General features: G+C 41.9%; 3 protein-coding genes across 4 annotated transcripts; 2 read left to right on the top strand and 1 right to left on the bottom strand.

The window, feature by feature from the left end:
• The first annotated feature begins 445 nt into the window (after window positions 1-445).
• Window positions 446-4,736, top strand: LOC143325104 (gamma-aminobutyric acid receptor-associated protein-like 1). Its single transcript, XM_076738002.1, has 5 exons — window positions 446-628; window positions 1,863-1,952; window positions 2,203-2,281; window positions 3,290-3,408; window positions 4,228-4,736. Exons 2-5 carry the CDS (start codon window positions 1,863-1,865, stop codon window positions 4,291-4,293), a joined length of 354 nt encoding a protein of 117 aa, XP_076594117.1. The 5' UTR covers window positions 446-628; the 3' UTR covers window positions 4,294-4,736.
• Window positions 4,737-5,004: 268 nt separating this feature from the next.
• On the top strand, window positions 5,005-11,565 carry LOC143324677 (early activation antigen CD69). Of its 2 annotated transcripts, XM_076737368.1 has the most exons (7): window positions 5,005-5,306; window positions 5,513-5,611; window positions 9,131-9,235; window positions 9,501-9,629; window positions 10,172-10,323; window positions 10,434-10,531; window positions 11,068-11,565. In XM_076737368.1, the coding sequence occupies exons 1-7, from the start codon at window positions 5,219-5,221 to the stop codon at window positions 11,192-11,194; spliced, it is 798 nt and encodes a 265-aa protein (XP_076593483.1). In that variant the 5' UTR covers window positions 5,005-5,218; the 3' UTR covers window positions 11,195-11,565. The 2 variants fall into 2 exon arrangements, with proteins under 2 accessions (XP_076593483.1, XP_076593484.1); XM_076737369.1 differs by lacking the exons at window positions 5,005-5,306; window positions 5,513-5,611 and adding an exon at window positions 8,561-9,034.
• A 41-nt stretch (window positions 11,566-11,606) lies between these two features.
• Window positions 11,607-18,078, bottom strand: trpv6 (transient receptor potential cation channel, subfamily V, member 6). Its single transcript, XM_076737367.1, has 17 exons — window positions 17,892-18,078; window positions 17,621-17,768; window positions 17,416-17,513; window positions 17,201-17,323; window positions 16,547-16,687; window positions 16,233-16,331; window positions 15,908-16,083; window positions 15,647-15,793; window positions 15,480-15,559; window positions 15,254-15,389; window positions 14,576-14,662; window positions 14,409-14,485; window positions 14,160-14,325; window positions 13,898-13,964; window positions 13,517-13,785; window positions 13,323-13,429; window positions 11,607-12,156 (listed from the first exon to the last, which is right to left on the bottom strand). Exons 2-17 carry the CDS (start codon window positions 17,749-17,751, stop codon window positions 11,898-11,900), a joined length of 2,163 nt encoding a protein of 720 aa, XP_076593482.1. The 5' UTR covers window positions 17,752-17,768; window positions 17,892-18,078; the 3' UTR covers window positions 11,607-11,897.
• Window positions 18,079-19,499: the final 1,421 nt, after the last annotated feature.

Raw genomic sequence — 19,499 nt, 5'->3', positions numbered from 1 at the left:
ATCATATAAGCTGTTTTGGTCAATTGTAGATACAACTGTGAGAAATTGTACATCAGCAGCAGTATTGCACGTTCACAGCGAGCCTTTACTGTCAGTTAGATGTGATTTCTGGCATGTGTATGCAGGAGTTGTTTACAGAACAACGAGAACAGTACATTTACTGAAAAAAACCTCTCACGCTAGGCACGTAACTTGGCTAAGGCGTGACCATACGGCGTCCTGGCCCATTTTTTAAGACCCGCTATTGGTTTTCTCTGCCATCACTCACAGAGAACGGGGCGGCAGGAAATGGAGATGGTGTGCAGCACTCATCCAATGAACGCACTGTAACCCTGCCTTTGTCTTCTATTGAATGGACAACTTCTACTGTCAGTCTACACACTTATCTCTGATTGGTTACAGCTGTGGTGGGAGGGCGTTTCAGTATTTGTTGTTGTTTTTCTTCAGCAGTTGAGATGCCCAGTCGACATCTTTGATGTAGGTTTTATGCCCGTGTGTAATGGCTGTAGTTTGAGCTAATAATTAACCCCGGGTATTACTTTGAGAAACTTGACCACATAAGGGACCAGCGGAGCTTATCTGTATTTGTCCTGTTTGGAGTGAAACTTGTTTTTTTGTCTTTTTGAAGGTACGTGAACAGTAACGTCTTGTTGACCTATTAGCTGCAGCTGTTAGCACTACTGTTGTTAGCTAGCACCACAAACAGCTGATTTCGGTACAGATAGCAAAAACACCCTTTACGTGCTGTGTTACAGATGTGGAGACGTAAGTAGTTGATTACAACGATTCGTGTTATTAGGTGGTTTGGTTGCTCTCTATGTAAATACGCTAGAGGGAAGATAGTTTAACGTTAGCCGATGTCAAGACTGTGAGAAGTGACGTGGCCTCGTTTCACGATGACCCAAACCACCGCGAGCCCAGAAACTCGTGATCTGCACGCTGAAAAAACGAGTTTGGCCGTCAGTGACGGTGTTTCCTGATCATTAAGGGACATTGTGTGGATGAGTGTTTTCATCGTTAGCTGTACTCTCGAAGCTTACCCACCGATACCGTTGTTTACTCCTCACGCAGCTAGCGGTAAACAGGGGCATTTGTTTGGAGGTTCCTGATATGAGAAGATTTTAAACTGAGACTGTTTAAGTTACAGACACTCCCATTTCTGACTGTATGTCGAGGAGTAAATTCTTCAATCACGCGATATGTATTTTATATCATGATATCAGTGATATTATATATTTATTACATGTATTTATGTAGAAAATTAACTTGAGATTCAATTCACAGATGAGCGGATTAGAGTGTCTGTTTTTGGGTCAGTCCTATTGGCTTGCAACAAATGATTACTTTGATTATTGATTAAAAAACGGCACCGTTTTAAAATGTCTCGTTTTCATACTCCGTTCACTTGAAACACGACATAATTAATCAAACGATTACAGAATATTTTCTATATTTGCCGAAAAGATGGATTGAGTAATCATTTCAGCTCTTGATTAAATGCTTAAAAAAAAAAAGTCCTCACATTGATGCAAATGTCCTATCAATCAATTAATGCTACAGAGCAGTCCTGCTCACTGATTTGCTGTTAGAGCTGATACTTGTGCTTCATTGATTCAATCAGTCAATTGAGTAAATTTAAAAAAAAAAAATGTCAACAGTCTCTAATGAAACCATGGCTGCTTTTCATCTTGCAGTAAACAATGATGTGCTCTTGAGGTGGTCAGTCACTTGCTGACTGAATGCACTGGTTGGTGAAGTCAGCGTGTGCTCTTTCTCCTTTGTCTGCTTCTGCTTGGTAAATAATGCCGTTGTGAGAGACTTCATGTCTTCTGGTGTTGTTTGTTTCCTTGTGTTGTTTTCAGATGGGCAGTCAGTACCAGCGCTCAGTGCCACTAGAGGTGAGGAGAGCAGAGGGAGAGAGAGTTCGGGCCAAACATCCTGACAAGATACCGGTCAGTTTCATCTCTGGCACATTTTTTAATAACATGGTGCGTTTACTGTTAGTGACTGTTCGATGGTCACGCTTATATGTAGACTTACATCCAAAGCAAGTTCTCTAAATACAAGGGTAGATCTATGATTTATTCAATTAAATTTAACTGTAAGTAGTGCAGATGAATTTGATGGTGTTTAGATTTTGGCATGCGAACACATCCTCTCTCTGTTACTGATGACTGATCGCTGTTTGTTTTTTTCAACCAGATCATTGTGGAGAGGGCCGCGAGGTCTCGAGCTCCAGAACTGGACAAGAAGAAATACCTAGTGCCCTCAGATTTAACAGGTGAGTTATGCAGACACATGTGCGTACTTAAAATAACTCTCACGTCCAGCGGTCTCGTGAGCTAGCCCGGAGCTCACAGATTTCCAGATTGTCAGACACAGCTGGTCTCCCAGAAAAGTCAGGATGTAAAGAGAACGTGGCTCTGTCTCAGACGTGAACAGTTCTATCTATTTTGATACTGGTACTGATATTAATATTTGGAAGTTTAAAACAAATCTGATGAGGACACATTGGCTGATAAGTATTTTGTTTTTAACCATAAACACATAAACAATCTTGATATTAATCACTTAGACTTGTTTTTTATACATATATTCAGTTGTAACCAAGATACTAACTGTGAAACATTTTACAGTTTCAAAATAAACTTGCCAGTGCTCTCTGGTGGACAAATTATGTAATGTTGAGACTGTTTCTAAAAGTAAACACAGATATCAAAGTATCTACAATAAATTAATATCGACTGATATATCAGCCTGGCTGATTAACCAGTTACAATTAATCTGTCAGTCAGGAAGTACTTTTTGTCTCGCACTTTGATTTCTAGACTTTTTTATGGCAGTGATTTAACCAGGAGTGTTTAATAGCAGTAATGGTGGCGGCACTCCAGTTAGATGAATTCCTGGTAATGTATTGGCTCACTGTCATGTTGCCTGCTACACGTGCCATCATTAAAATTTTTATTACCACCTGTGCTTCTCCTGCTGTGACATGTGCAAATCTCTGCCATAAAAAAGGTCTACTGGAGAGCCGGACAGTGTGCTTTGAAGTGCAACTGTACGGGGTTCAACTACATTTGCTTGTAGCTTTTTGTGGTTGAAAGTGATAATATTACTTTTCGTCGGACACCTGTTTTGTTTTCTGTCTCTGAATCTGTCTCTAAGCCGACCTGTGACCTGGCCGTGCCCCGCTGTCGCATGTTTTCTCACTCTTCATATGACATGAAACTCCCGGGTTTGACCCTTGCTGACCATCTCATTCTCTCGATCGTGCCTTCCTTTGTTTTAGTTGGCCAGTTGTGCTTCCTGATACGCCAACGCGTGTCTTTGAGACCAGAGGAGGCACTCTTCTTCTTCGTCAACAACTCCCTTCCCCCATCCAGCTCCCCTCTCTCTGCTGTATACGAGGTAACTGCACTCCTCCACACACACCATAACCTCTACTGGCCTGACCCTAACCTTAACCCAAGCCTTCACCCCAAAATGTAATGATTTACATGATGGGGACCTGCATTTTGTCCCTACAAGTAAGGCGAGTCCCCACAATGTTACTGTGTAGACAGATTTATGTCCCCACAATGTGAGGATACACATACGGACATTTACCCTATCCTTAACCACTACTTGGCTAATCCAAACCATTACTCTAACCTTAACCCAAGCCTTCACTCTAGAAGTTAATAATTTACATTATGGGAACTTGCCTTTTGTCCCCATAAGGAGGGTGAGGCTTTTTATGAAATTACCTTTTCACAGCTTTGTAAATAAATAGTTTCAACTTGAGCACTTATGTTTTTTGCCCCTCAGCCTTGACACAACATTCCGCAAGTGTCATCACAGTCAGACCATGCTCGACAGCTCTGCTTAGACAGCAATGTTGCTTCACTTTTTTGGACCACAAATAGATTGCCAGTAACCCATGAACATTTAAAAATATATGCAAAAAAAAAAAGGACCAGATTGATGGTGCTCAGCCATCAAATAAAATCCAGTGGGTTGTAGATATAAAACCAGCATATATTTGGAGTCATTCGAGGATATGAATTGTCTTAAAAGCTTTGTATTCCCCAAATGATCAAATGAGGCCGACAGGTACATTTCTGACTGCGTTTATCATGTTCAGGCAGCACCGCTGCGGTTAGTGCGGGTGTGTCAGTCTGTGTACGTCTTTTGAAGTACGCTTGTCACCCTGAATTATGCATCGTTCTCCGCTTTGTTGTGTTGTAGGAGCACCATGAAGAGGACCTATTTCTCTACATGACCTACAGTAACGAGAGTGTGTACGGTGCCTGAGGGAGGACAAAAGACTGGAGAGAGAGAGAGAGAGAGACTGGGGAAAGAGAGAGAGAGAGTCTGAAGAATTAAGAGCTAAGGCTGTTTGTAATGCACCGCTATTATTCTTTATATTAGTTTTGATAAGTTACTACAGTACAGGGTGGAAGAACGGCTACGCACAAGGGAGAGGGCTCTGGAAGGTTTACTTTTGTCAGTATTTTGGGGTGAGCATAATGCATCTTTAGTACACTTCAAGTCACGTTAATTCCAAACTTGGTGAAAGAAGAAAGAGGAAGGAGGAAAAGAAGAAAGAAAGAATGCATTGCAAAAGGAAGTTGTTGAAATTATGTTGAGCGAGCTCTCGTTATCTTTCTCAGTCATCTGTATTTAATGCAAATAGTATTTTTTTTTTGTAAATTAATATCATAAACTTTTGTGAAAAATAAAGGTGAAAATGCATACATTTCTGATTCATTCTTTTTGTCATTGCTGTACGCCCGCGTGTGTATGTGTGTCTACATTTGCCACACCTGTGGTTCTAGGTGTCATTGATTTAAAAAAAAAAACAAAAAACATCTGAATCCAATACTTTTCATAGCTAACTGGGCGTTATCAATCAAAACCTGCTCACAGAGAATGTTGACATATCACGTACGCACAGAAGCGCCATCCCCCAAAGCTGCTTGTACACTGTATATATGGGACTTGTGGGAAGGGCAAAGTCAGGAGAAATCTTCAGGGGGAAGTGTTCTGTCTTTACCGATCAGATGAGTCATATACTGACTGGACACTTAATATTTCACACATCATTTCGCAACTGGCACTTCATCTAGGCTGCAGTTGTGTCTGCACGACAAAAGGTTACATAACCTTGCCAGCTGAATAGTTAGATCTGAAAAACTTCCTAGCAAACCGAAAGTTAGAGAAACAGAGGAGAAGAGCCATGGAGATGAATACGATCAACACAGAGGAGGAAAGATATGTGGAAGGGATAAAACCAAGTGAACCGATCCTGAAGGCCAGTGCTGAAGGTAAGAGAAATGTATTTGAATGAGGAGATACCTGATAGTAAGGATACAAAACACAAGCTTAAACTGTAGAACTGCAATGTAAAAGTTTAAAAGGTCGTGCTAATATTAAGAGAATTTATATAGTTTACTTCTGTGTAATGTTTGGAAGCAACGTGTAGATGCTCGTGTCTCTGTAAAAATGTGTCTGTATTTTTGTCTGGCTTTAGAGGAAGCAGAGCTAGACCCGTATTCTAAGCTGCAAAGTCCACCTGAGGACATCTATTCAGAGGCTTATTGTGGTGTCGGTCCAGACAAACCAAAAGCAGGTATACTTTGTATCAAGTGTGTGTTTCGTGCAGCTCAAATGCCCACAGACGTCATGCTTCAGCTTGCCTTTGAGCGCGTCGCTGAGACAAAATCACTAACCAGTGCAGCATTTCAAACTGCATTCTGTTTAAACTCTGCTCGGCTGCTTCATCACACGAAACATACAGTAAGTATTTCAGTTTGAAGGAAAAACAAGAAACTCGTAAGGACTTTCCATGAAGTTCCTCACATTGCTGAGCGTGCATGTTGTCGTCATTAATTGAGTCATGGTGCTGTCGAGAAATTGCTGCCGAATGACAAGAATTCATGACTTTAGTATTTCTCAGAAAACAGATCAAAAAATGAAAAAGAAAGTAGAAGCAAAGTGGCGACGGTTTTGCCAGAAAACTACGCCTAAAGTGTAACTGCCTGCAACATGTTTATCGCAGTGATAATGTCTGTTTGACTGCCGGTTCAGGTAAGGACAGCCGGGTCACAGTGAAATTCTTTTCATTTCCTGTAGAGCAAAAATAAACAAAGCAAAACATGTTCACGCCTTTGGGATATCAAGGAACAGTTCACCTAATTTTAGCTCATCATTTTCTCCACCAAGGGCTCATTTAGATTATTTTAGACGAACACTAGAATATTTACAAAAAAATCACCTAAATTAACTTTCTTGTCTCACAACTTTAATGTTATTTTTTTAAAGATTCATTAGAGGTTTTTGCATTTCTCCGATCTAACTGAATAATTGTACCTACGGTGTATTTGCAACATGGCATCAAAACAAAGCAGAAACGTGTAGTAAGAATGTACAGCTAACGAGTATTTGTATTACCCAGTCATCTGCTAATTGTTTATTAAATTCACGGATTAATCGTTTGGTTTGTGTTTAGTCTGAAAATAGACAATTTCCTCTTGCTCGTCATATTCACGTTGCTTGTTCTTTGCGGTTTGCAGTCACAGACGGCCGAGAAAACCTGCAAATAAAAAATGAAAAAATGACTCAAACAATTAATTAGTTATGCAAATTCTAAACCAATTGATTCAGCTCTAGGACTAAGCAAACATTAATTAATCATCAGAGAAATAGTTATTTTATTTACGTATGTACGATGGTAATTAGACTCAGTTTAGAAAATTCTCCTGCAAACACGAACCCTTTGTGTTTACATCATACATGTTTCACCCTTTCTGTGGTTAATGTTGGCTCCAAAGATTCAATGTGAACAGGATGAAAACATGAAAATACACACAAATAGATATTTATAATAATAATAATAATGATGCGCATTTCTTTGAATACACAGACAAATACAAAATAGCAATTACAGATAATTTATATCTGATACTTTAAATCTTTCGTTTACATCTCTTTTTTTTGTAGGAACGGAAGTAAAAGTACATTTCTGATTCACGCTCAGTTGACAAACACAAACTATTCTTCATCTAGAAAACAAACCTTTATTTCTATGCTTGAATGCATCTGTGATTCACGGAGAGTGAAAGCAGAGTTAAGGCTGGACTGAAAAACAGTGCCTGAACTCCATTTGGCTGCTTCCGTTTCTGGGTGTGGGCATTGAATAGAGCGTAGCTAATGTTGTAAGTAATCTGTTTGCTTCTCCAGCTCTGACAGGTCAGAGCACATTTCATACATCCTTTTAATACTGTTGGTACGCAGCTGCAGCAGCGGCGGCAGCAGCAGTAATTTTATGTGTTGCACTTGACACAATATTACATTACACTGAGAATACAGATATGTTAAATTGACCTCAAACATATACTTGTTCTAAACACTGTTGAGTGGGTAAGCGTAGGTTTGTTTATCATGTTTTCTTAGAAATCTGTGGCACAGTTTATCTCACATTTGATAAACTCCATGTTGTCCAGTGCTCCTCCGTCTTAATATCTGTACGTTCTGACACGTTCACTGTTCTTTATGTCCGTTTTATGCCGTTTGTCATACCGCCCTGGTCTAGAAAAAAGAAACTAGGGACACGGCCAAATAGCGCAGTAGTGTATGCTACTGTTTGAAAAGCCTCGAATCCAAACAGTGTTTTATCAGAATCAGCTCAATCAGCCAAGAATGTGCACAGGAAAAGGACTTCGCGCATACTTGACTTCGGTTTTAAGTGGCCCTCAGTGTTGCACGCAGTTCCAGAAACATTGTAGAGGAAAGAATAAACATACAGCAAAAAACAGGGACAAGAAAGAAATCTGAAGCTTAAATATACTCTTACAGTACTATTATAAGTAAGTTAAAAAAACATGCGTATGTAAAAATATGGAATATATTAAAAAGCTGTAACATTTGTTTGAGCATATTTTGATAAATCCCACATACATGACATTCTGTTGTTGCTGTTTTGGAACCTTTTTGCTCATTTTTATTTTTTATTTTTGGTGCCGTGCCTTTGTGACACTTTTGTCTTCATCTTCATTAGAGGCTGTTGCTACTTACAATTGCATCTGTAGAGCCATTTCACTTATTTTCTGATTTTTGCGTTTGGCTTATGCTGCATTTTTCTTGTCTTATTTGTGCTATATTTTTGGCTTGTTGGCATTTTCTTAATTCTTGGTGTTTTTGAGTGGACGCCAGGGTTGACCAGCGGCCATGCTGGAAGCTAATGAGGAACTAAAGAAAAAATAAAGAATGTACTATTAAACTGTAAACTAATGCAAAAAGTGCAAAGGTCAATAAAATGCACCAAAGCTACTGCATCACAATTAATCTTTCATTTAACTGGACTGAATTAAATTATCGCCTCTTTGCTCACAAGAATTCAAGAAGAGTGAATTCTTGGAGTGTTCGGCCTGTTCTTTATAGTAAAGAGAAAAATGCTTTGTTTATATGTCAAGTGGCTACAAAAATGCCTTGTGAAGAGTCTTGAGCAAGGTCCGGTTTGATTCCTCCTGGATATGTGATGCACTTGTATCACGTCTCTTGTGCGTCAAATTGATATCAGCGCTGGCTTTATGTTCTGTCTCTGCACTGCTTTTGGCACTAACACTCGTCTGAAATGACCTCAAGGGAGAAATCCTATCTGTTGTTTTGGAACATCTGCGGACAGGCGGCATCTGTCTGTGTCCCTCTCACACACAGTCATTCCTAAAGGGAGAGAAAAAGAGAGATACAGCTAAGTTTTTGGGTACTGAAGGACAAGTCAAGCACTGTGCTCCATGAATAGATATCAGTAAATGCCATATTGCCATGGTGACGAGACGAGGGGGGCGTCTTAAAACTGCACTGCTGCAGGCAGACGTGAGCCAGCAGGACGGGCAGAGGGAGCAGGGAAAACAAGCTCCGTAACAAAATCCCAGGACACTTTTCTCCATGTACATCAAATTCTGCCGCAATTATGGCGAGGATGAAAAAGAGAAAGCCGACGCTAACGTGTCACCCAAAGCCAAGCTATCTGTTGATCTGGAGGGGGAGAAAGGTAGGCTAGAGCAGGTTTTTCCCCAGGCCTGCTGGTGGTTTGCGCTGTGCTCTTTAAAATAGCTCACTAACATCCGGCTGATATCTTCTTCTTCAGACAAAGAGACTGTGGGAAACACACGTCTGTACCGTGCGGTGTGTGTGCTCCTCGGAATAATCTGCCTGACCCTGCTGCTGGTTGTCATTATCCTCAGTGCGAAATGTGAGTATCTGCAGCCATGGATCTGTTTTCATGTAATTACAAACCCCTGCTGGCTGGATTATTTTTGTTATACCAAAGCAGAGTATGAAAGGATTGTAGTTTTTCACCAGCAGTGCAGAAGTAAAAGGAATCATGTCAGAATCACACTGCTTTTATTCTGTTTTTGCAGCAGACAGTGATGCAGGAAAACAAAGCATGTTCGCTTGCTTTGTTGAAGGCATTCTTCTTTTCCCTCACACTCCTCCCACTCTGCTCTAAATTCTAGTCCAACATGGACCCGCTGTCTGCCAGGAAAGAGAGGAGGCTGTAAAAACCAACAGGCAAAGTCCTTCATTCTCTTCCACCTGCAGCTATGAGCAGTGCCAGGAACACCTCCCCAGCATTGAAGTCAAATGTGAGTGTGATGCCAGGTGGCAAAATGCAATGCAGAAAACCTTCCTTTTACAAGCAAAAGAAACATCCAGATCCAAGAACAACAAACAAAAGTTTCTTCATCACCATGTTTTTAGAGACAGTTCTGCTTTCGCAGTTTCTCAGGCCTCAGAGGAAGTCGGATCATGTGCTCGTTTTTAGAGAATCCAAACCAGTTTTTTAATTTAAACCAAGATTCAGCTGATTTTGATCTGATTCATTGTTTCCTCTTGATTTGTAATGGCCACATGGAGAAACAAAATAGGAGCAAAAATGTTGAGAAAAATATAGATATAGAAAAGATGGAAAGGTCTGCTTTGGAGTTAAAAGTGCAATATTTGCCTCTATGATGTTGTGGAGTAGTTGCATAGAACAGAAATATTCAGTACACGTGCCTTGAATTTCCACTTAAGCACAGCACTTGAGTGAATGTACTTGATTACTTTCCACCACTGAATTGAGTTCACTCTGATTTGCAGAGCAAGCTCTTGTGACTTCTCCACACTGTGCCCTCTCTCCTTCCAGATCGCAGCTGTCCGCAGTGTGCTACCGGATGGGTGGAGTTTGACAAGACATGTTTTTTCCTGTCCACCGTCAGGCTCAGCTGGGAGGAGAGCCAGAAGAACTGCAGTGCCAGTGGAGGATCTCTGGCTGTTATCAACGACCCCCTTTTTCAGGTGGATCTGATCGTACTTCCTTCCCTGACCCTGAAGTATAACCATGCAGTTCATAACATAGTCATAACAGTGTATTGTTTTGTAAATGTCGGTGGTGCTCTGTCTTCTAGTATTTTCTGTCCAAGGAGGGTAAAATGAATTACTGGATCGGACTGAGACAGAAGAGCAACACGTGGACCTGGACCGATGACTCTGTTCTGCAGAAGAGGTGAGTCTTTAAGAATGGCCTAGAAATATATAAATATGTACCAGTTCTTGTGTTTTATGTTCTGGGTTGGAAGGAGAAAAATCAGATAGAAAAAGAGATGTATTTATGTATCTTTATGTATCTTTGTGTATGTGACACTTTCAATATAAATGTGCACTCAGTTGCCACTTTATTAGGTACACCTGCACAATCTAATGCAATCCAACAGCACTGCCATCAATTAAACCTTTGCCAAGTTTACAGTCTTCAATTTTTTGGTGCTGTATTAGACTACAATATATTGGGACCTGTTTCTATTTTTTTGTCCTTCCCATTTACACTCATTAGGCGGCGGAATATTGAAAACACCACTGACCACCACGAACTATGACCTCAGTGCTTCAAACATATAACTGAATCTACACATTTCCAACAAAGTCACTATGGACTCAACATTATGAGCTTTATTAAGGCAGAACAGTTATATGAGCCAGATTTACTCACTGAAAACCTGTGGTTACCCTCTAATAATCAGTGTTCTTCTCTTTTGTTTGCAGTTATTGGGCAGAGAACAGTGGAGGGGGGGACTGTGGGATCCTCAACAGCGGAGGCCCACCTGAGAAAAACTGGGTGACAGCTTCCTGCAAAGCCTACACCTACTTCATCTGCCAGATGCAGCTGTGATGGCTCTATCTTTTTTGACAGACTAGCAAGCAAATCAAAATACTCAAGCAAGAACAAGCATCAACTTCTCAATAGCACTGCAAATCATTCCTCTTTCCACTTCACACATCAATCAGTAGTAGCCAGCCAAAAAAGACAAGTAGCACAATGGATGATAGTTTTATACTAAATACATGAAGAGCTGTTTAGTTAAATTTTAGACAAAGTTATTTTGTTGTCTGAGCACTGTGTCACCTGATTTGTATTGTGACCCATCAGTCAGAATTCGTCATGCCTATAAGAAGCACCAATCAGGGTGCCTCACTCTTGCATGCTGTATCTTTGTACTGCTCTCTGACTTCTTGACAAATAAAGTTTGACAAATAAAGCCACTTTGTCTCAACAAGGTTTTATTCTCATATAAAAACGTTCATGCATCTACATAATAAGTTGAATGTCTATGTTTCACTTTGCTTTAGCTTAGCATATATTACTGCTACATATTTTCTATATTGCTATAAAAATAACGCACTCTTCTCTATAGCATAATACTGCAGGAGTAATTGCACCGTTGACTATATAGACAGATTGAGCCAGCTGAGTCCTCTTCTTGCAAGTTCGTGCGTTGACTTTCATCAACTTTTATATCTACTTCAAATGTTCAGGACTGTAAGATGGCGGAAGGCCTTGGAGAATTCACTTCAGGCTCAGGTAGTGTCTCTTCCTAGACATATTTAATGTCCTGGTCTTCCTCCGACTCTTCCTGCCCCATCTCCAAACCCAAAGCGCTGTGGCGAATCATCTGCCATCCCGTTAGAGACCTCCTGTTGTTAAACCCTCCTCTGTTTTTAGGTCTGAGCTTTGGGGTTCCTGACAGCGACCCCTTTATTGCATCAGTCTTCTCTTCCTTTTCCTCGTCTTTGGAGAAAGCTTTGATGTAACGCCGCATCTTCTGAAGCATCGGATCGTTTCTGTCCTCAACCCTGCAAAGAAGAGTAAAAAAAGCAGTCAGAGTTGCTTCAAGGGGAAAATATTCTCACTATGTAAACTTTCATCAAGATGTTTAAAGTGACTCTGCAGCAATGTAGTATCGCGCTTCCCTAAATTTGACTCAGAGGCAACAAATCAAAGAATGGATGGTCAGAACTGAAGCAGCAGATGGGAAAATATTCTGACTTTTGATTGGTGCTATTGATCAAACTCCAGACACCTACATTTCCCATAATGCAGATGGACAGTGGTCTTTCCTGCCTTGTAAATACGCAAATCTTTCAAACTCCAACCCCCAATTTGTAATGCACACTTTGAATGACGCTGGAAAAAGCCTAGGAGCATTTCTCAACATCAGTAGTGAGCTAGTCTTCTTATGTAAAACAGGTGGAGAGCTCCTTTAATGTTTAAACCCACATAACATATCAAGGCTAAAAAGAATGTAGGTGGAGGAGGTGCGATACTGATGTCGTAAGATCTGTGAGAGTGAGAGTTGTGCCTCTTACTCACAGCATAACATGACTTGTGGTTGACGTGCATTAAAAACTACTTAGGTTGTGGTTGATGGACAAACTTCTCCCTCTGTGATTATTTTGAGCAAAAATAGGAAGCCTAAAAAAAGTTTGACCACTGGTGTCATTGCACACTCTTTGTTATTTCCATTTTTTGCTTTTGAAGGGGATTTTTGGTGTGTTTCTTCTTCATTTTTTAAAAATTCTGCCTCTCATGATCGCCTACAGGGTTCGTCATGGACACTCATTTTCTACTAACGTCCGAAAAGTTTTGGCTAGTTCACAAGGGATTTCTGGAGGCGTTTTGTGCTCTTCCTGTTGGTTTGAAGCGGGCGGGACTCAGTTTGGGAAAAGGTGAGGTCATGAATTTCTGTGCACCAATCAGGATGTGGCAACATTTGAATCAAAATGGCATGACGGTCAGCAGGGTGCGCTTGCTTGTATTACCAACTGCTGTCAACCAAATCTGATCAGATCCCATCCACACAGCCCCGAGGAGGCAGATTAGCTGAATCTTTGAGTGTTAAACTCTGAACAAATCATAACAAATTAAGTGTGATTGTTGGATTTAGCAATGAATATCTACCATTCCATAAAAAAGGCTTTAAGAGTCTGTTTCTCCTCCTGTTACTGCAGTACTGTCTTACCTGAGATACCAGCGCTCCCTCAGACCGTAGTTGAGCCCACACACCCCGAGTCGAGGCCACAGGCAGCGGGGCAGCCTCCTCTCCAGCATCAAAGTTGTAGCTACCACCTGCACAACATCATTATAGCTGTAACCATGACAGTGTTAGGCACACTGGGACATAACAATGAGGCGTTTCTGTGTTGTGAGTGTCACCTGAGTCCTCCAGAGCTCGTCTCTCTCCTGGGCCACCCTCCAGTGTGTGTCGCTCATCATGGCGATCAGTAGGTTTAGCAGAAGGATGTAGGAGACCACAGAGAAGGTGCAGTGCAGCACGTGAACGATTGGGGGGGTATCGATGGTGTGGTCCACGGGCAGATCTATGAGGCCCACGCTGAGCTCAAACTGGGAGAAGAGGGTGATGGGGAAGGAGCGATATGCAGGAATGGACTCCGGCTCCTGGGTCATGTACACCATCCACAGGGCTGAGAGGAAAATTCAAATAAAACCATATGAGTGGAAAAGTCTAAATCCTTACCTTACAAGCTTTGTGAGGGTTAAAGATTTGTTTGTACACATCGCCCAGAATATACTCACAGGTGGAAAAACCAATGAGCACAATGAAACTCAGCCACATAAACTTTGTCAGGTCTCCAAATATAATCTAGGGGGAAATGAGACACATGACATGTCAGTCTGCAAGCGCAAATAGGTGAACCTCAAAAACCAAAACAACTGAATGCATCTGCGTCACAAACATTTTGGCACAGGTGTGTGTGGAACAAACTGTGTCTACATGACTCATGAGCTCCCATCGCATGCACCACTGTGTCTGAGCCCCGGCTGAGCTGACTCCTACCTTCTGTATCATGATGACATAAGGGCCCAGCATTTCAAAACCTCGGGCGAAGAACATGACGTTGCTCCAGCCGAGAACTAAACACAGTGCCATCACCACCGCCTCTCCCTGCACCTCGCAGGCTCTGAACACACACAGCAGCACCACCAGGCAGGCGTAGCTGATACTGGTGGAAACAACAGCAGAAAGGTTAAAAGTCATTTCAGGACAGGGTGCTTTATTTTACTGTATGGAAGCGTTTCTACTCACAGGATCACATGGAAGGGGCCTCCGAGTGCTGTCTGGCCAAAATAGCGCTTTGCCCCCACTCTCAGTATATCAGGGATCTGTCGGATAAGGGGGCACAAGAGGACGCGGCAATGAATGCACTGTTTGTAAGAAGGTGGAGCGTGAAGAATGATGGAGCATAAATTCACCTCCAGCAACAGGATGACAAAAGCTCCCAGAATGCTGATGATCTCGCCTGCCAGCCGCAGGTTGTCCTCATATGTCACATAACTCTCCTGAGGCACAGAGAGAGGAAACATGGATGTATAAATATTCAAAGTATTTTATAATTAGACTGTGTGTCAAGTGTTGCAGCACAGTTTGACATTTACACAACAGCTGTGAGCTGAAGCCCCTGCTTTTTATTTAGTTTTACAGTATTTGTGTGATTAGAGTTTGCTTTTAATTCATCTTCATCACATTACAGAAGTAATGTGCATAAACCCGACCTCTTTCTGTGCCCAAAATAATTTGAGGTAAAATGCCTCTTGAGGTTCAGAAATAGATCGAGTATCTTTACTTAAGTGGTAAAGGTACCACATTCCAAGTAAAAGTCCTGTATTCAGATTTTTACTTCAAAGTATAAAAGTGTTATTATCATAAAAATAAAATGTGCATTAAATGTACAAAGCCAGTACAACAGAGCCATATTGTAACTTTGTCATGCACAAGGTAAAAACTAAAGGCCCTATATATGTATACAAATATACATATATATAAAACATACATGTTACAGGTACTAATATGCACAGGGTTTACAGTTCTGCATACATATATTACAACACATCATGTTTTGTCAGTATGAAGTATTTATAACTCTAACACACATGGAGTGCTTTCTGGACTCGGATGGTTTTGTCCATGTCTGACTTCGTGTAGTTCTCCGGAGCGTCCTTTAGAGGGCGATATGCACAGCACAGTGTGAAGGTCCCGATGTACAGGAGATACAGTAAGAGCAGCAGCCTGAGGCAAGAAAAGGAGAGGAAAGCACTGTGAAGAGAGACTGGCCATGTGTACAGTTCAGATATTTACTTCAGGCGTCATTTTTTTTACCTGAAGTAATGTTTTCCATACAGGTTCCACTTCAGACTAACCAGCTGCCTCACAGGGGTCACCTCCAGTATCCCTCTGGCCTGGAGAGCGAAAACAAGGTTTGACGTTGTTACTTCCGGCCAAACAGTCTGCGATTTCACTAAAACACCGCCGCTCTTGAACTGTACCTCTCTCTGGTGGCTGCCCACGATGAGCTCCAGCACTGACATGTTGTCGGCCCATGAGTCGATCTCCGTCAGGTCGTACAGGTTGGAGGTCAACGGGCCCAGACTCCATTGGACTAAACGCCTTTTATTAACCAAGTGCTGGAACGCCTGAGAGAGCCAGAGGGGATCACAGCAGTGAGGATGGGATTAGTGAAATAATCTGGTCCACCTTTCATGTTGGGCTTTCACCCTGTGAGCCCCCCCCTACCGGGCTTCACTCACCACAATGTTTCCCTCTTTGGCAGCTAGTTTAAAAGGTGTAAGGCCTCGGTAGTTGGGCACCATGTCGAGTGGCACTGACTGGTCCAGCTCTGCATCGCGTGCCATAATCAGGTCAATGGCCTGGCACGCAATCGTCTTGTTGGGCTGCAGAACCAAAATGTGAAGCACTGTGTTACCTAGACGGAAAACAAGGGAATACAAGGAGGGAGTGTGTGTAGACAGAGAGAGACGACAGAAGACTATTAATGATAAACATATCAGACTGATACACAGATGTAAAATAATACTGTGCTTTTCTCTAACTACAAGGCAAAGTGTGTCATACCACGGTAATCCTGGACCCTGGTGCTGGCCCCTGCGTCGATCACCATTGAGATAATGTCCTCATTCCCAGCGCACGCAGCAAACGACAGAATGTGCTCACCTGTCCACCAAATTTACATTTTTAAAAAACACCATTTGTTTTGTGTCACTTAGCATAAAAGCATACATTATATTTAATTTGCTAAATGCTCTGGTCCAAAACAACTTGCATTTTTATGCAAACACAGCCATTAGGAGCAATTTGGAGTTCACAGTGGCTGCAGCCACCTCATACATTTCACTGTGAGCCTGCTGACAGCGAGAACGCTGACTTACCGTAATATATGAGTCCTCCTATCCTCTTCCTGAAGTACAGACCGGTGACTCGAGGTGTAGCCACATCGCCCCCACGACTAATCAGATGATGAACCATATTGATGTTCTGATTCACCACAGCGATGTGGAGAGGAGTGACACCTGAGGCAGAGCAGACAGAGCAGAGTACATCAGCAAATGAGCTGGTTTTAAATTCGCCTGCTGTGTCAGTGAAACTTAACCCCTGTGTCACCAGCGGCAGAAGACGTATTCAGATCATTTGCTTCAGTAAAAGTAGAAATACCACACTGTAAAAGTACTGCGTTACAAGTAAAAGTCTTGCATTGATAGTTTTTCTTCAGTAAAGTACAGAAGTACAAAATGTATGTTTTGTCAGCACTTATTGTCCTGTAACAAGTGTTCATATTTGAGACCTTTAGAACTGTAATGAATGCATTTTGTAATTGGATTTTTCAAGGTGAACCTACACTTATACTACATTTACATATAGATAATCCATCATAAATCTCAACTGCAACTATTCACATCCATTGTTTCCTCGCTGTGAAATAACTCTGGTTACTCTGAGAAAAGTAAATGCACCATAGATCCGTATTTCACCTATAATCTAATTTCATTTTGTGCTTGTTTCTGTGTGTGTGACTGCAGGTCAACCTTGGAAGAGCTCTGAGGTCATGGGCTCGTTGATGAGCTCAGGAGCTCCGTCCATCAGGGCCACGGCGGCGTCCAGGTTGTCATTCATCACTGCGACATGAAGCGCCGTCTCGCCAAGAGCTCCTGAGTGAGACGGTCACAGTTTCAAAGATTACGACTGACACTGCACGGCCCTGAAGTAACGGCTCAGTGAGGTTTTCACAGTTCAGCCTTACCTCTCTCAAAGATGTTCGTGGATGCACAACTCAGCAGTTTCTTGATGCAACCAACGCTGTTCTTTTTAGCCGCATAGAACAGAGGGATGTCATTTATGCTGAGAGGGGAAGGACAGAAGAATAATCAGGTAAAGCTTTACACCTGCGTGCCATTCATTTAGACATAATCTCTTGTTGAAGACAGTGGAAAATCTGAGTTTCTTACTGTTTGGTGTAGAGCAAAAATGTCTCATCCAGCATCTCGTTCCATCCTTTCTTGTTTTGAAGGCGAAACCTCAGCTGGCTCCACCAGTGGTTGAGCTCGCTCGGAGCGGATCTGGCCAGAGACGGAGACATTGACACCTGACGTTCGACTGGAAGAAACAAATGCAAGGCGATGTCCACACAGAGGCACACACACAGAGAAAAGTTGTCAAAGTCAGTTTGGTTCTTGGACATGGATTATTCTGCTGTAGGAGAAAGTGTCTCGTTCTTACCCTTAATCAATAAAAGTGCCGCTCCTCAGCTTCTGGTGATACTCAGTCATAACACGTGGTCAAATTTGGAAACAGCACCTATGAAATGTCCCTAAAGAGAAGTGATATCCCCGTGGCATCATCATTATATATGACCCAGGCACGGGGGAGGAGACATGTGGAGGGATTGAGAATGAATGGGTGGAGAGGGAGGATGAGTGAACAGCGGACAGGTAAGACAGAGAGAGTGAGGCTTTAATGAGCAGGTAGACTTTCACCGCAGGTCAGGGCTCCCACAGGGAAAGTTGCGCTTCAAGATTTGAGTCACCGTTGCATAAGGAACTCCTTTATCATGCTGATCTGAAATTATTATCAGTTCTGTCACCTTCAAAGTGAAGTGCCAATGGTCCTGTTCCTAATGCCGGTATATCACCCTGTTATCACCAGGCCTGTATGCATTCCACTCCCCACCACCAAAACCTGCATGGCCACTATGAAAATTCTGCAACATCATGACAGTCAACGCATAGCAGTCATTGTTTCTAGTGAACCGTTAAGGAAACCTGTTTGGAAATTGCAAGCATGTAAGTTTGAACCCAGGTTGATAATTTAAACCTGATACTAAGGCACAACTGTCCAAGTTGCGTGTTATTCCTGTTGCTCTATTACCAGTTTCTCCAGGTGAAACTCGGGATCATTTGGCGGAGTAAACATGGACATGATGTGTGATTGTCCGACACGCTGCTTCTTGTACACACATGCACACCGAGCTAGTTTCATTCATAATGATTTAACATGTTGAGCACCATTGATGTGTCAACAGGAATGATCACAAACAGGGTAATTGCCACATTACAAAGACCATAATGATCATTTAGAGGCTGGCAACATCATGTCACTTTCCTCTGAAGGCATGAAAACAAAGCTCCACGTAGGTTTGTTTTGTTATCTTATTATTCTTTATTCCAGGAGAGCCCATTCGGCAAAAAGGCACCAACCGAACCTGGACCACGGATCTCATTTCCACACATGTGAAGTATTTGTAAACTGCTGAATCAGTCAACTTTTACGACGTCTCTGGTTAGCTCGGATGTAGTGTGCAGGTGTTTTGCTGCACCATTTATAGGTCATGACTAACAGGCTGGTCAGCCACAGGATAAACTGGGTTTAGGAAGACTCTATAGGAGGCCCTGATAATGGTTGCAGATGTCGTGGTCATTTAGTATTGTGGAGATAATAGCTGTTTACCAGACGGAGAGCACCATCTTTAAGTAGTGTGATAAAGACCAGTGGTTTCCACTCTGTTAATGTCTTTATAAAGAAACAATAACACCATAAAAACATGATTTTGTGGTTTGTGTGTCTACTGTTTCTGGACATACGTACATGCACTTCTTTCACAACACTGTGTTAATTAGAGCCGGGACACCACAGCAAACAATTATTACAGATATCTCTGCTCCGTTTGTGACAGTTGACAGATGCTCCTATTCAGAGTGACTTAACACAACGGAGCCCAGTGATCACAATTAAAGCAAAAGCATCACATTAAACAAATAGACTGACATGATTTCAAGAGTATCATCATCGTCGTGTAACTTCACCTCTTTTTCAAACACGAACTTCAAT

Source organism: Chaetodon auriga, chromosome 8, assembly GCF_051107435.1.
Source record: "Chaetodon auriga isolate fChaAug3 chromosome 8, fChaAug3.hap1, whole genome shotgun sequence".
Lineage (NCBI taxonomy): Eukaryota > Metazoa > Chordata > Actinopteri > Chaetodontiformes > Chaetodontidae > Chaetodon > Chaetodon auriga.
The sequence above is the reverse complement of the archived record's forward strand: the minus strand, read 5'-3'. Positions and strand labels throughout refer to the sequence as shown.